This window comes from Rhipicephalus microplus, chromosome 10 (assembly GCF_043290135.1).
Source record: "Rhipicephalus microplus isolate Deutch F79 chromosome 10, USDA_Rmic, whole genome shotgun sequence".
NCBI classification, from domain to species: Eukaryota; Metazoa; Arthropoda; class Arachnida; order Ixodida; family Ixodidae; genus Rhipicephalus; species Rhipicephalus microplus.
The window spans coordinates 2792003-2806252 of record NC_134709.1 but is presented as its reverse complement, the minus strand read 5'-3'; the positions used below and the strand labels follow the sequence as shown (position 1 = coordinate 2806252).

General features: G+C 46.2%; 1 protein-coding gene across 5 annotated transcripts in view; it reads left to right on the top strand.

Moving 5' to 3' along the window:
* Positions 1-14250, top strand: part of Art4 (arginine methyltransferase 4) — a 151920-nt gene that overhangs the window by 130529 nt on the left and 7141 nt on the right. For all 5 annotated transcript variants that reach the window (XM_037432458.2, XM_075874869.1, XM_075874868.1 and 2 more), the window contains 2 exons: positions 5207-5359; positions 8397-8509. In XM_037432458.2, the coding sequence (XP_037288355.1) occupies positions 5207-5359; positions 8397-8509 (266 nt within the window). The remainder of the gene's footprint in view (positions 1-5206; positions 5360-8396; positions 8510-14250) is intronic.

Sequence of the window (14250 nt, the reverse complement as noted above, 5' to 3'; positions counted from 1 at the left end):
TGACCTCTCCGCGTAAACTGTGTAATTTATTATAATGCTTTAAAGCTGTGAATCGCTCCAGAACGCTGCAGATTGCTGCGCCAAATGCATTTTTAACCGCCCATACACCAAGCGACACGCTCTGCCACATTGACGTCATCTTTTCCAGCTGATCTGATTGGCTTTGGAACGCGCAGCACAGGTATTTCTTTTCTAATAAACAGGGATCAAGTGTAGTTTGTTATCTGTAAAACACCTTATTTATTTTACTTAAAAATTTGTCATAAAGAAAGAGAACACTATTGCAGTTCACAACTAAGCTTTGGGACTTCCGGCACACGACGAATGTTGTCTGCTTAAGTTTACATGCTCCATGTTGACGTTAGCTGGGCGACTAGTGGGTATCACGCAGTGGTTGTGACACCATGAATCGCTTTTGCTTCATTGTGGGCTGCCTTACTGGCTTGTGCTCTGGCTTTGACTTACCGTATGTAGATGAGAGAACGTCACGCAAGTGTTCTCTCACATCTCATCGTGACGCAGGCCCCGTGAAGGCGGAGCTTAACCCCAAGCGCTCGAAGGAAAAGGTGAGGGCAGTTGAGGATGAAGGTTAGAGCGGAGGAAGAGGGTACATATTTACTACTCGTAACTCCGTTAATAATGGGTGTTTCGACTGAATTGTGATGCCAATGATTTGATCCAGTAGTGGTTTAGTCAAAAACGGAATGTGAGAAAACCGTTTCGGGGACCCTTTAACAAAATTGCAGCGCAAGTTCTACCATATTTACTCTTTTCTACCGCACCCTCGATTGTAACGCGTACTTATTTTCTCCGATGGAAGTGAAAATAAAAAAAAAGTCCGTAGGAGTCAACCTTCGCACATTGAGAACAGTTGGGTTTCGATGCACTGAAGTTTCGAAAAATAGAACAAAGTCAAACAGCCGGCCCTGCAGCTAAAACTATGATCACTACGGCGGCGTTACGAGTCACGTAATAAGTCAGTCCTCATCGCTGTCGGACAACTCCTTATCGCTGTCAATGGCCCAAAGCATCTCATCCTCGGTACCGTCCATGGCATTCGAGATGCCACATTTCTTTCTTGAATGCCTTGATGACCATGGCTGATGGTATTGCACACCATGCGTCCTTCACCCACGCAGCGAAGTCTTGCCAAGAGGCGCGCTTCATTCTGTAGCCTGGCGTGAAATCATGTTGTCCATTGATCAGCCAGTCGGTGTAAAGCGCCCGAATCTTGTCCTTCACCGGCTTGTTCAGGCACACATCTAGCTGTTGAAATTGTGACGTCATGCCGCCAGGTATGACTACAAGGTCCGTATTGCACCCAGCGAGCTTGTCCTTGATCCGCTGGTCGAGATGGCACCTGAACGCATCAAGCACGAGCATCGCTCGCAGGCCCAAACCGGTGCCGGGCCGTTTCCGCCAGACGTGATGGTTCCAATCGGCGACCAGGTCCGTCGTCATCCAACCTTTCTCGTTGGCCCGCACTATCACACCATTCGAGAAAACGACCCTCACAGTTTGAAGACTGTGAGGGTGACCCTCGCAGTCTGAGGGTGTGAGGGTCTTCAAACTGTGAGGGTGACCCTCTGCTACGGGGACTTGTGCCATTTCACTTACATCCTCCGCAGAAGGCTGGTCCACCAGCCGAAACTGTTAGGATTAAATAAATATATTATTGTTTTGTTTCCTATACTGCACTATTCTCGAAGTTTATAACTTTTATTACGGTAGCCGGAAGAAACTCTATCATCTATTTCATCTATATATATATATATATATATATATATATATATATATATATATATATGTGTGTGTGTGTGTGTGTGTGTGTGTGTGTGTGTGTGTGTGTGTGTGTGTGTGTGTGTGTGTGTGTACACACACATGTAAACATGCATTGAATGACGGCAAGAAAACCAGCCTAGACGGTTCATATAATTGCTATCGTAATAAATAAAAAGGGTCAGACATTGGCGTTCCTGTCAAAAGTAAGAATCTAGTCATGAGCAAAGCTATATAACCATGCATTGAGTGACGGCAAGAAAACCAGCCTAGACGGTTCATATAATTGCTATTGTAATAAATAAAGGCCAGACGCATTTTGGGGTTCCTGTCAAAAGTGAAAATCTAGTAGTGAGCAAAGCTTTGACCCGCGCTTTTGCAACAACCAGATGCGCCGTCTCGTCTGTTCACATGACTCCTGGGAAGACTTAAGCGAGTTGTTTTTACGGAAAGAGATTCTGTTAGTTGTGTTGATCCTTTGAGACTTTCACTTTGGTGGGAAACCCTACCCTCGTGTGTTCGGCCACTCGAAGCCACCATAAGACTACAACGCTGATGGTGGCGCTTGCGATTGAGACCTCTCCCCCTTGTTTTTCACGATGTTCGTTTGTTTTTGGTTTTTTTTTGTGCAGAAAAACACTAGGGGCAAACATTTCAGACACCCCCCCAGTTGCGGAAATCTCCCGGATTCAGAATCCTTGAACTTGGCAGGTATCCGTTAGCTGGAACACTTGCAAAGCAAGCTGCTTCATGGCTCTGCTCACACCAGTGTTTTTATACTCTTGGACCGCTCGCATGCTTTTAAAAATGCTCACTATAGATCAAGTTCTCTATGAAATAGGCTGAAATCCATCTAAAAACTAACCCTTGTAACGCAGATTATGAGCGAAAATTGGGTGTCACCGCCCCTTTGACGAAAGAGGTGTGGCCAGTCATTGTGACTATGCCTTCATTGGACGTACAACTTAATGTTATGAATTGCATGGTAAACACATACAGTGTAACTTTGGTTATACGTCCCCCGGTTTCGCGACGACCTGCATTTTACGACGAATCGGTTTGGTTCTGGCAAAATACCCATAGAAACAATGTAATAAAAACCTTCGTTATAGTACGCAGTTTTACGCCGACCCCGCATCTTTGACGACTTTCACATTCCGTCGGAAAAGAAAAAAACACTTTTACTCTAATCACATGTCGACCAAATATTCACAAGTGCAAAATATGAAGTTGCGTACCCAAGGCACACTACAGGAAAAGTATTCCATCTTCATCAAATGGAATATTTATTCTTTGAAAGTTCATGCACTTCTACGTACGCCTTAATCGCGTGCATACGTATCGGGGGTCGTTACCTAGTCAAGCTCTATTCACATAGAATAGGTTCAGCTGACCAAAAAGCTGATATTTTCGCATTTTATGTCCGTGGAAAATTTTCCTGTTCGACATACAGCTGATCTGCTTCTGTCACACTCGCAGTCACTGGTTTGCGCACGCATAAGGGCACGTCGAAGCTGCTTTCGCCATGCAAAATCAATTCCATCGACGTCGACGTCCATAACAACAGCGGACACCAATAGTTGCATTCACGGGGCAAGAAATTACAACGCGTACGGCTCAGTCGCGCACAAACACATCGTACATAAACTCTTTGTCTGTTGCCATTATGTGATAGCGATGGCACTGTGTCTGACTATTCTGATGTGACGCTCACGGCAACACGGTTTCGGTTTCGTTTTCACGCACTGGCAATTTTCGTACTCTATTTATTGGTAGCGTCTCTCATAATCATATGGTGGTTTTGGGACATTAAACCCCACATATCAATCAATCTATTTATTGTTAAAAAGGTGCGCGTTAGATTTGATTGTTTTTAAGGCTGAGAATAAATATTCGCTCAAACCTCTTTCAAATAATTATTGCAGTCATTAGCTACCACTGGCTAGAATAATTTAATCTACCCTCATTGCAGAGGCAGAAGAACATGTCGTAGGCTTATTCAAGCAGTCTGTACCTGTTTTTCGGGCAAGGCTGAGTGTTGCTGTCTATAATCTTAGGTTTTAGATTATACGATGCCCGGATTATGCGACGGTTCCGCGTGGTCCCCTAAAAGTTGTATAATTTGGGTTCCGCTGTACTCGGTATGCATGCCGACATGCCGAATGGGCCAAGGCACAGAGTCAGTACTTTGTAAGGTTGCCCCTAGGTGACATCTTTTTTGGGAGAAGAGGACGAACTGGCCAAGCCATAAAGCTAGGATTTTTTGAGGTGGTAAAACAACTCTTGTTTGGGTGGCACTATGAAGTTGCGGATGTGCCTTTGTCGTGAAATTCTGCTAGTAGAGAGCAAAAAAATGTGTGCATGAAGACCTCTGATGAAGCTTGTCAGTTCAAGGTGATGTGCAGACTGTACTCGGGGTCGGGGGACAGCTCATCTTGGCAGTAGAGAGAAAGCTACGCGATAGGAATGGGTTGAAATTTCGCATAGTAGAGGAAATGGTGAAAGTCCTTTTGATTGAGAAACTTTGAGAACTGCGTCATCCATCCTTCCATGGCCTTGTTAGATAAAAAGGTGTCACTCCTGTCATTATATCATCAATGACGTTTTCTTCTGAGCTGTTAGACGTGCCTTTGATATATTCTGTTGCTGTGGATGCACTGGTCCGAGGCATTGGGATCACAAGTGATTGTTATATGTGCAAGTGATGTGTTCTTTGGCGAGATTGTGGAGATCTTGTTGGGTATTGTGACCAAATCTTTTTTCTATTTAGTGAATAAGTTATTCAGTTGTATTCGTCAGAGGATGCTTTTTTTTTTGTCCATGTTATCACGCTCAAAGATGAATTTGTTCTGATTTGGCTGGCTGCACTTTGTGACAACTTATCTTGACATTAGAGCGAAACCTTGGAGTACGGCTGCTTGAGGCTGATTTCGGTTTTACTCGCTCGCATCGTTTAGAAAAGCACATACACTAAAAGTGTGAATGGGCTCAGTGCACATTTTAGTACTTTCAAACAGAACAGTGATTGTGGCCGCACCCACTACTATATCGACACCATGGTTACTTCAGAAATTGGGTCTGTCGAAAAGGTTGTGCTGTCCTTGAAATGGAAAGAAAAGCAAGGCAAAGTGAACAATAAATGTATTTTATCTATGACTTTTCGCAATGGTTCGTGTCTCACAATAAATAAAGTGGCATTTATTTTAGCAAATGAAATAAAAAAAATTATCAGTAAACTTTGGAAGTATTTTCTGGCACGGCAGCTGGTATGCACTTTGTTTACAGTGCTGTCAAGAAAAGTTGTCACCAAGTGTAGCAGTTCTGCTAAAATACCTTACACAGTAGTGAGAATGGGTCATACTGCAGCAGTTTTGCAAAAGTGTAACTCAAGGGAACTGTTTAATAGATTTGACGATGTGCTGTGCAGCTGGAGCGGACAGCGCAGCGGCCAGCCAGCTTGTCATGAATGGTATGCCGCTCATGAATGGCACGGGAGTGGTGGACATGCATGTGCAGCCAGCCATGGTGGCCCAGCAGCAGCAGCCACTGGGGGTGCACCTGTCAAATGTGGTGTCCCTAGGTGAGGAGACCAAGTTTAACCCCCCACCCCTGCAGGCACACGTCCCTGAAACCCTTAAAAATCGAAAGTCTGTTTTCAAAGCCCTAAAAAGGGCCCTGCAACACTTTTTTATGTAGCCACGGAACGGATTTGCTGAGAGAGCTTATTGCTTCATTAATCCACCACTGCAAAAATGGTTAAAATCCGTTCAGTACGAGCGAAGTTGCAAAGATATGTCGCACGCTGCAATCGCATCCTCTCGTCTCTCATCCTGAAAGAAGCCCTGGAAGCTAAGCAGGGAGGTATGGCACAGGCAAAGCAAATTTGTAATGCTTACCTCGTGACCCATTTTTTTTTTTTTTTTTTTCTTCGGATGTGCGGCATCGTTACTGTGATTGCCTGTGTACGCGTGGACAAGTCTCTGCCTGCTGCTGTGATCCCTGTAACGACCAAGCACACTATGTTCAAATCAGCCAACACTTGTGGGTTTTGAGCTTCTGTCATTTGTTGAGAGAAGAGAAAGCAAGTTTTATAGCTGGCTTTGAGAATTTATTTTGAATTCCAGGCCACGTACTGTGTTATAATATTTGGCTCGCATGTTCTTGGGAGCCTCTACTACAAATTGGCAGTGCTTTCTGACCATGCTCAAAAAGTGTTTCAGGGCACCTTTAAATACCTTGAGTTTTGGACCAGCCCTTGAATAACTGTGAGTTTATTTAATGAACATTTTCAAATAGTATTTGTCATAATGAATACAGTTCTCGTAGCTGAGTTATTGTTTTTCGTGGGAGCTTTAAATTGGAGTAAAAAAACCATACGAATTTTTATACCTATTTAGCGGACTCATTTGACAGCTGACAACATTTGACATGGTGCGAGTCTTGGAGGCAGTGTTCACCATACACGTTGTGCTAATGACTGAAAGAGTCACTGCCGGTGCTAGCGGATGTAGTATCGGCTGCAAACCCTAAAGTTTCATCGCTATCGCTTGGCATTGTCTGATGCGGCATCCTGGTTGTCGTTTCTTTGTGTGTTTGGAATGAGCGTGCCTTCTACGTGTTAGTGCAACTGATGTATTGATATGGGGAACAATGGCCAGGAAAAGCAAATTTTATACTACGTGTTTCCACCACGACGAATGCAAGCACTGGACTGCATCCGACACAACAAATCCGCATCGGGCTAAGTGGGAGCTTTAGAGCAAGACTTTTGATGTGACTGCCATGGGTGAATCCGCCTTAAAGGGGAACGTGACTTTTTAAAACCGAAAAATGTCGAAGAAGTCAACTTTTGAAAAACCGTACTCTTCGGTTGTATGTCTTATAAACTACTTATTCTTCAATTATCAATGCGTAATTCAACCTCAACGTGGGGAGGAAAAAAAATGCTCCTTTCAAGGCTGCGGGACGACCCACGGTCCGCAGGACGTTCTATGCCATCTGGGGGTGTTGTTTTGAGCGTGAATTCTTTCTCTCTCGTTTCCTGTCTTGCAAAATGGCACTGGTGGCACGGTTGAGACGCTATTAACCTTTTCCTGCGAAGCAGTGTGGAGCGCTGCCTGCCTAGAGGAGCGCATTCATATCTCACGGGAAAAAGCACTCTCGCCGTTGGCTGCTGTGCAGCAGCGGGGGCAGTCGCTCTCTTTGATGGGGCGCCCTTTTGTTGCTCTCTGCTATGTTCACCTCAGTCAATCTTTACGTCACGCTATCTTTTCAATCATTTTCTCTTCTTTATGCTTTTAGCTTCCTTCCACTTTACGCTTATGCTTTATGCTTTTAGCTTCCTTTTGAATACCTCGGCATCTAGCTCCATGTTCTCAGCTTTCATTTTTTTAGCAGTTGCTGTCACTCATCTCTGTGCCATTATACAACAAATTGAGATGTAGCCGTTCTGTTTTCTTTGCTAAGACATGAGTGAGTGTGGTAAAGCTGACCATATTTGAGTACACACTATAGAGATTTTATGATTGACTTTTGTAAAACTTGTTAGCAAGACAATATTTACAGCACTTTTCAAAAAAAAAAAACTTTTTTCGTGCCTATTTGTATAGTAAAAAATAAACCGATAGCATTGTGGCACAGAATGGGCCCTTGTAAACATCATTATACAAAAATCTAGGAAAATTTATGTCAAGTTATGACATATGTCAGTTATGTTATGTTAGTTATGTTCTGTTTTGTTATTTATGTCAGTTATGATTTATGACAGTGAGAGCATCACTCATTCATTGCCACGACCACCCTTATGTCAAATATGTTCAGGAAGACTGCAAAGACTGGTGAGCTTCACCCACTCAACGTCCTAGTTCAGCAAAAGCTACTGGAGCTCGCCTCAATAGGGCAGCATTTTTTGCGCTTTGTGCATTTAATGCAATCTGCATTGATATATTTGGTAAATCTAACTTCATTTGTTAGGCGTGAAGCTCCTTAAGGCGTGAGTCAGCTGTCACCTGTGTGTATGCATGTATGTAGTAACCACCTCACAAACATATCCACGGAGTGAATGACTATCAGTGGGGCGAAGCTTCAGAGAGTTTTATCGGCGAACCGTGAATTGTCCGCTGGCCACGTCCGTCCGTCGTCTTTCTGTTTGCTGCATGGTGGACGCATGGACGGACAGACGCACGGAAGCAAAAACGAATAGACGTACGAAAGCACAGATGGACTGACTGACGCTTCGCCCCGGTCATCATCATTCACTTCGTGGATATGCTGTGATTTTATTTATTGTGTGTAATACAGCAGAATTTCATTGTGATATGTAAAAGTGGGCAGCTGTGAGTAGCTGCTTGCTGAAGGTTTTAGTCCTTTTTAAGCAATATACGTTATATGATAAAAATATCTTCATTATTTTTTATTGCATCCAATACAAGCAGATTTGTATTTCGATGTGTCTTTTTTTTAAAGCACTGTTTCGAAATCTTTGACATGAAAAAAAAAAATGAAAAATCACCCTATTGAAAAGGGTCATGAAAATCCTCATATAGGGCCTGAATATCTCTGAGATTTCTCGTTTAAAACCTGTGAGGAGTGACTGTGTGCTGGTGCTTGTTCCCCAGGGTCACTGCCAAGCCCCGGCACTGTGAACTCGACCAAGACGGTCAACTCCAGAGCTCAGGCCGTGCCTACAAGCTCAATTGGTGGAGGCATTTCACCAGCCTTATTCAATCAGGTGGGTCTAGTGGGCTCGATATAATTCGGCGTAACGTTGACGCGCATGCATGCTCCACACAGCGACGCTACACTGGCGAGACGCGAGCACTCCGAAGTCATCGGCGCATGCCCTGGCAGTGAGATGCAATGTGCTGCATTGCACACCGGCGGCATTACCCAGACTCTATCGTGCCCATGGGTCTTGACAAAAAGACACTAGGCATACCAAACGCACATGTGTCAGTGCGAGTGGAAGTAGAGATAATTCGTTTGTGTCGACGTAACGGGGCAAACCTGTTATCGCCGAATTCAGCCACTGTTGGCTCGCGTGGACACTATCACATAATAATTTCAGACTCTATCAAGTCCTTTTAAGGCCAGGCCACCATATCGTATCGGACTGAGCCCCTTCGATTTTTCACTGCCTGGTTACCCCTGTGTTGCTGTGACTGTTTCATTTTACCAGCTTTCTGGAACGAAATGAACGCTCACCGCCGTCTTTTTAGGGATTTAACAGATAATAGTGCAGGCATTTCAGGACTTCACTTTTACACTCGCACCTCGACACAACAAAATATCATTTTGAACGAAGGTAATGAAAAATTGTCTTTTAATAAATAGTGTTAGGAATAAATCTATATAACGAATTTTGTGATACAACAAACTTATTTTTATGTAAGGTGCAACTTTGTTGTAATGAGGTTGTAGTGTAGTTGTCCTTACACAGGACGTTGATTAAAGGGGTGCAATTTGTGTGTTGATGAACATTTTGAGCTTACATTTCTTGCATTTTCTGTGCTTTATGAAGTTGCCATTTATGAGCAGCACTGATAACCGCATCAAATCTTAAGAACAACTGTTCCCACGCCTGACCAATTCACCTTATATGCACGTGACGCAACTGGCCCATGGGCAACCTGACGTACCAATGAGCTTGTCAGTTGGTCCATTGCTCCACGAAACGGCGCCTTGGCCCTGCAGTGATGCAATTTCGTTCACGCTGTCTGCATTCTCGTTTTCCTGTGCTGCCGTTTGCAGAGCCTGAGACCAGTGGGAGAAATGGTATTGCCAGAACGATAGTGTCCGAGAGGAAGAGCGGCACCTCACCACTTTACCATGCTATCTTCCTACACCGCTATGACACGTGCTTGTTTGGGAGAAGCCCTGCCCGGACGTTTGTTGCGTGCCGATGACGTATTGCTGACGTATCATGCTGCTGAAATGGATGGAGTCTCGATGATGGCCTACCTACACCTTCGCCTGCTCAGGGCAAATAAGGGTGGCAAGACCACGTGAAAACTTGAAATCGGTCGTAATGGATGTTCTAGCCCTTGTAACTTCCTTGTTATAGCATGAATTCTTAAAATTCTTGCCGTAGCAGCATGTTCACTAAGCAAGAGTGCGCATATTTCTCTTCATTACAATTTTTGGACCTAAAGGTTGTTTACTGGCTCTTTAATAGCATTTCTCGTCACCATACCAAACATTAGTTAGTATGACATCATAACTCCACAGTTGAATACCGTAACGCCTTCGTAACACCATGGTTGTCAATCACGATCGAGGGCTAATGACGACGGGCGGCAGTTTTGTTTTGAGCGCCGTGTCAAAAACATGCCAGGAGTTCCTGAACAATGATTCTCTCGTGGCCCTCACTTGCATCAAATCCAACAGCAGGATCATGGTGTATGGGCGATCCCTTGCTGAGCATTTTAGTGGTGAAAAAATTTACCTGAATGTGCGTGTGGTTGGCAGAAAGTGCGTTTCGGTGAAAACAAGGGTGTTGCGATGCGGTCGCACGGCTCTGGAAGTCGCAAGTCAATGAGAAATAGTTTTCAGTGGCAATCCTAGGCAAGTTCCTTTTCTTTAAGTGTTGGCACTCTTGAGTACTTCATTGAAGCAGATGAGTCTAGGAAAAGTATTCGTTGTGACGAGAGCCCCGCAGGGGCGTCTGTGCAAGCAGGCGTTTGGTGTGTAGCGACACCACAGACCCGAGCTAATGGGAAGGTTTCGACTCTCTCCCATGCCCAACCGTGCGTGGCTTTGCCGTGTCCAGGGAAAAGGGGATCCTGGGGGTTGAGCTGTCGCTGGGTGATCGAACCTTTGAGGCCCCCCCTGCTAAGGCAACACACTTCTTTGGCCCCGGCTTCACGTAGACGGCACCCCTGGGCTGACACACCCAGGGGAAATCGGCAGTCACCGTGATGAGAGGAATGCATCTGGTCAAGAAAAAGCAAATGACGTGAAAAATCAATCAACGCCTCTAAGATAACTAATTTCAGTGTCAGACAAGGATATGGAAGGCCTGCTCACGCACTTGTCACCTGCTTCATGAATGAAGAAAGCCTCAACAATCTCGCACTCAATCTTATCCCTCCCTATTTTAAAAAACAGAGTACTATGAAAGTCAGGAGAGCAGCCACAAAGCCTGCAATGGTCAGCCAGAAAACCACTAGTCGTATTGCGTACATTATACAGTAAAAGCTCGTTAATTCGGATTTCACGGGACCGGAAAACTGTCCGAATTAACGAATGAATAGGGAAAACAACATTTAAAATCAAGCTGCAGAAGCATACCTTTATTTGTTGAAGTATTTTGTAATTGTCGTCTGCGTTTTCGCGCGGATTCCGGCTGACATCACAATTTTTCTTAACTGTTCCAAATGGCCAACAGCACGCAAGCTGTCGAGAGTGTTCAGGCAAGCGCCCTCTAATATTAACAGCGCCTCCGAGACTTCCCGTGAGGTGCGATGAGGTCGCGGCTGTATCTCGTCGCATGATTCTTCGTCGGAATCGTGGTCTTCATGGGCGCCCGTGACATCATTAATAATCTCTTGATCGGTCAGGAGACCACTCGTGGCGACACCATGATCAATCGCGATGTAGTCCTGAAAGGTCACATCTATGGGAAGGATAGCATCGAAAATCGGGCAGTCATCGTCAGTGGACTCGGCTGACACCTCCTCGATGCCATCGTCAGCTACTGCTGCATGCTCGGGCCTCACCAAACCGCTGTTCCGAAAACAGTTGGCGATGACTTGCGGCGGAGTGTTTTTCCACACGTGGGCGATGATGTGCACTGCACGAGTAAGTCCACTTGATACAACTTTCCAGCTTCTGAGCATAGGATCATTTGCTCTAGCAGGTGCTTGCGGTACTTCGACTTCACGTAGTGAATGATACCCTGGTCCATCGGCTGAAGAGCAGACGTAGTGTTGGGCGGCAAAAAAACTACTTTGATGCTCTTCAGTTCGACTGTACAGTTATGGGCACTGCAGTTGTCAACAACCATAATTATCTTGCGGTCCTTCGACGTGAAGTGCTGGTCCGACTGCTGCAGCCAGCCGGGAAAAATGTCCGATGTCATCCATGCCTTCCTGTTCGCTGTGTACTCGACAGGAAGGCTTTTGACGTTCTTAAAACAACGTGGCTTAAGCGCCTTCCCGACGACAAGTAGTGGCAAGCGCTTCGTGCCAGTTATTGGCGGCAAGAAGCACAGTTATCCTTTGCTTGCACTTCTTGCCACCAATGCACGCGTCCCCTTTGAAAGTCACCGTCTTGTCGGGCAGAGCTCTGAAAAATAGAGCAGTTTCATCTGCATTGAACACGTCACGTGGTTCATATGCGGCGATGTGCTCCAGCAGCTTCACATTTCTCCACTCGGTGGTCACGCTTTCGTCAACACTGGCCTTTTCGCCGCACACACTCCTGAAGACAAGTTCGTGTCTCTCTCGAAACCTCGCAAATAACCCTTCTGACGCTTTGAATGATTCAATGTTCATCATTGCAGCGTACTTCTCACTTTGCGCCATGATGAGAGGTCCGCTCAAAGGCAGATGCGCGTTGCGACAGTCAGTAATCCACCGGAGCAAAGCTTCTTCGAGCTGGGGATGAGCTGCGGTTCGCAACCGTTTTCTAGAGGCATGAAACTTCTCGCTTTCGAAAACTTGTCGAATCTGTTGTTCATTTTTCACGTACGTTCCCAACGTGCTCCGCTTCACGTTGTACTTGGTCATAATCTGCTGGCGCGATTCGCCGTTCTTCAGTGCTTCCAAAATTTCTACTTTAGTCGTCAAGCTCTTCGCGTCGTTGTTCTGCCGCTTTTTCGGCGTTGCCATCACTGTAGCGCACGATGGTGGTGGCATGCAAATACGGTCACAATGGAAGAAAAAGAGAACTCCGCAAGAAGAGATGGTTCTGACACGACAACACAAGGGAAAATGGCGTCGGAGGCGCTGAGTGGAGAAGAAAGAAGACGCCGACATTCGGTGACGCTGCGATCGCCCCCACTAGCTGATGATGATGGCGATGCCACTCAGGTTTCGGTTTCACTCCAGTGGTGCCAGCGCTGCTTTATCACACTTTGTGTAGCAGCAGCCGTCAGCATTTGTCCGAATTGAGGGGGGACGCGGCTTTGGGATCGGGAAAAATGGCAAAAAAATCGATTTTTTGAAACTCAAGTTTTCAGTTTCTGGAACCCTTTTTCTATCTGGTTCCAAAATATCTACACTGAAAACCGCGCAGAAGTGCTTCGGAAAATTCGTTTCACCTATCCAGGTAGCAAAAATTTTTCTGGAAATGGCGAGAAAACGGCGATTTTAAAAAAATTATAGCTTCGCGATGCTTGGGCCGGGAGCCGGCTTCTTGGGCTCATCGGAAAGAGCATTTCTCCGTGTTTAACTTTCCCGCCTCAGCTGGCTCCTCCCTTTAACAACAAGCGAGCAAAAAAGCAAATGTTTGAAGGTCGTTTTGAGGCCCTTGATTGGCCGTGGCCGCCATGTTGCCTCAGCTCGCCTCGCCATTGGCCCGATGCTCGCTCCGGGAGATCGTCGTCTGCTGCTTGTGCGTCGCGAGGACATGGCTCTCGAAAATCGCCACTTGTGACGTGTTCACGGCTTGATAATCACTTAAGGTATAACTACGCTTTAGTTACGAGTAGTAAGCGGATGCGCGATCAGGTTATTACGAGCGTCGGCGCAGTCTACCAGCGCCGCGCGTCATTGGAGTCGTCCTTAGCCCTAACTCCGCCGACTGCGGGCAGGAACGACGCACTAGCGCATTCGTGGCGACGTGCTTCTTCGCAAGCAACGAAGCTGTAAGCGGCGGCACGATCTGATTACTACGAGTGGCTGCACCGGATGCACGATCAAATTACTACGAGCGGGCGCGCGGCGGTCTACGAGTGCGGCGCGTCATCGGAGTCGGCTTTAGGCCTAACTCCGCTGACAGCGAGACTGCAGGCAGAAACGACGCGCAAGCACACTCTTGGTGACGTGCTTCTTCGCAAGAAATGTACCACATCACTCGCTAGCTCCTCTGAATATTGTACGGGCATTTTACGCATCGGCAGCGGACAACACAGTCAAGCTCGTCACCCCCCCCCCCCACCCCCCTCACTGCCAAGGATCGCTCGGAACAGCGGCTAGCAGTTTCGCGCGTCGTCATTCGAAAATGCGATGCCAAGTGCAGTGCGTGCCGATTTTTTGTCTTCGTAGTTACACATTTCGCGCATCGTCATCGAACGCCGCCGGCAAGTGCATTACGCGCCGGCTGCACTGTCCACGCGGCCGCGCACCCCACGGTCATATGGAGTGCTGTCAGTAAGCTTTTGTGATGCGATTCAGACGTGCTTGGAGCCGTGCTTGATATCGCCACGAACGTCTATGAATGTTCCGAGGTTAATGAATTGCTGTAGATTAGAGTTTCCGCGACCGGCTGTAAGATGATGCGTTTCACGGCTAGAGCGGCACAAGAGCATGT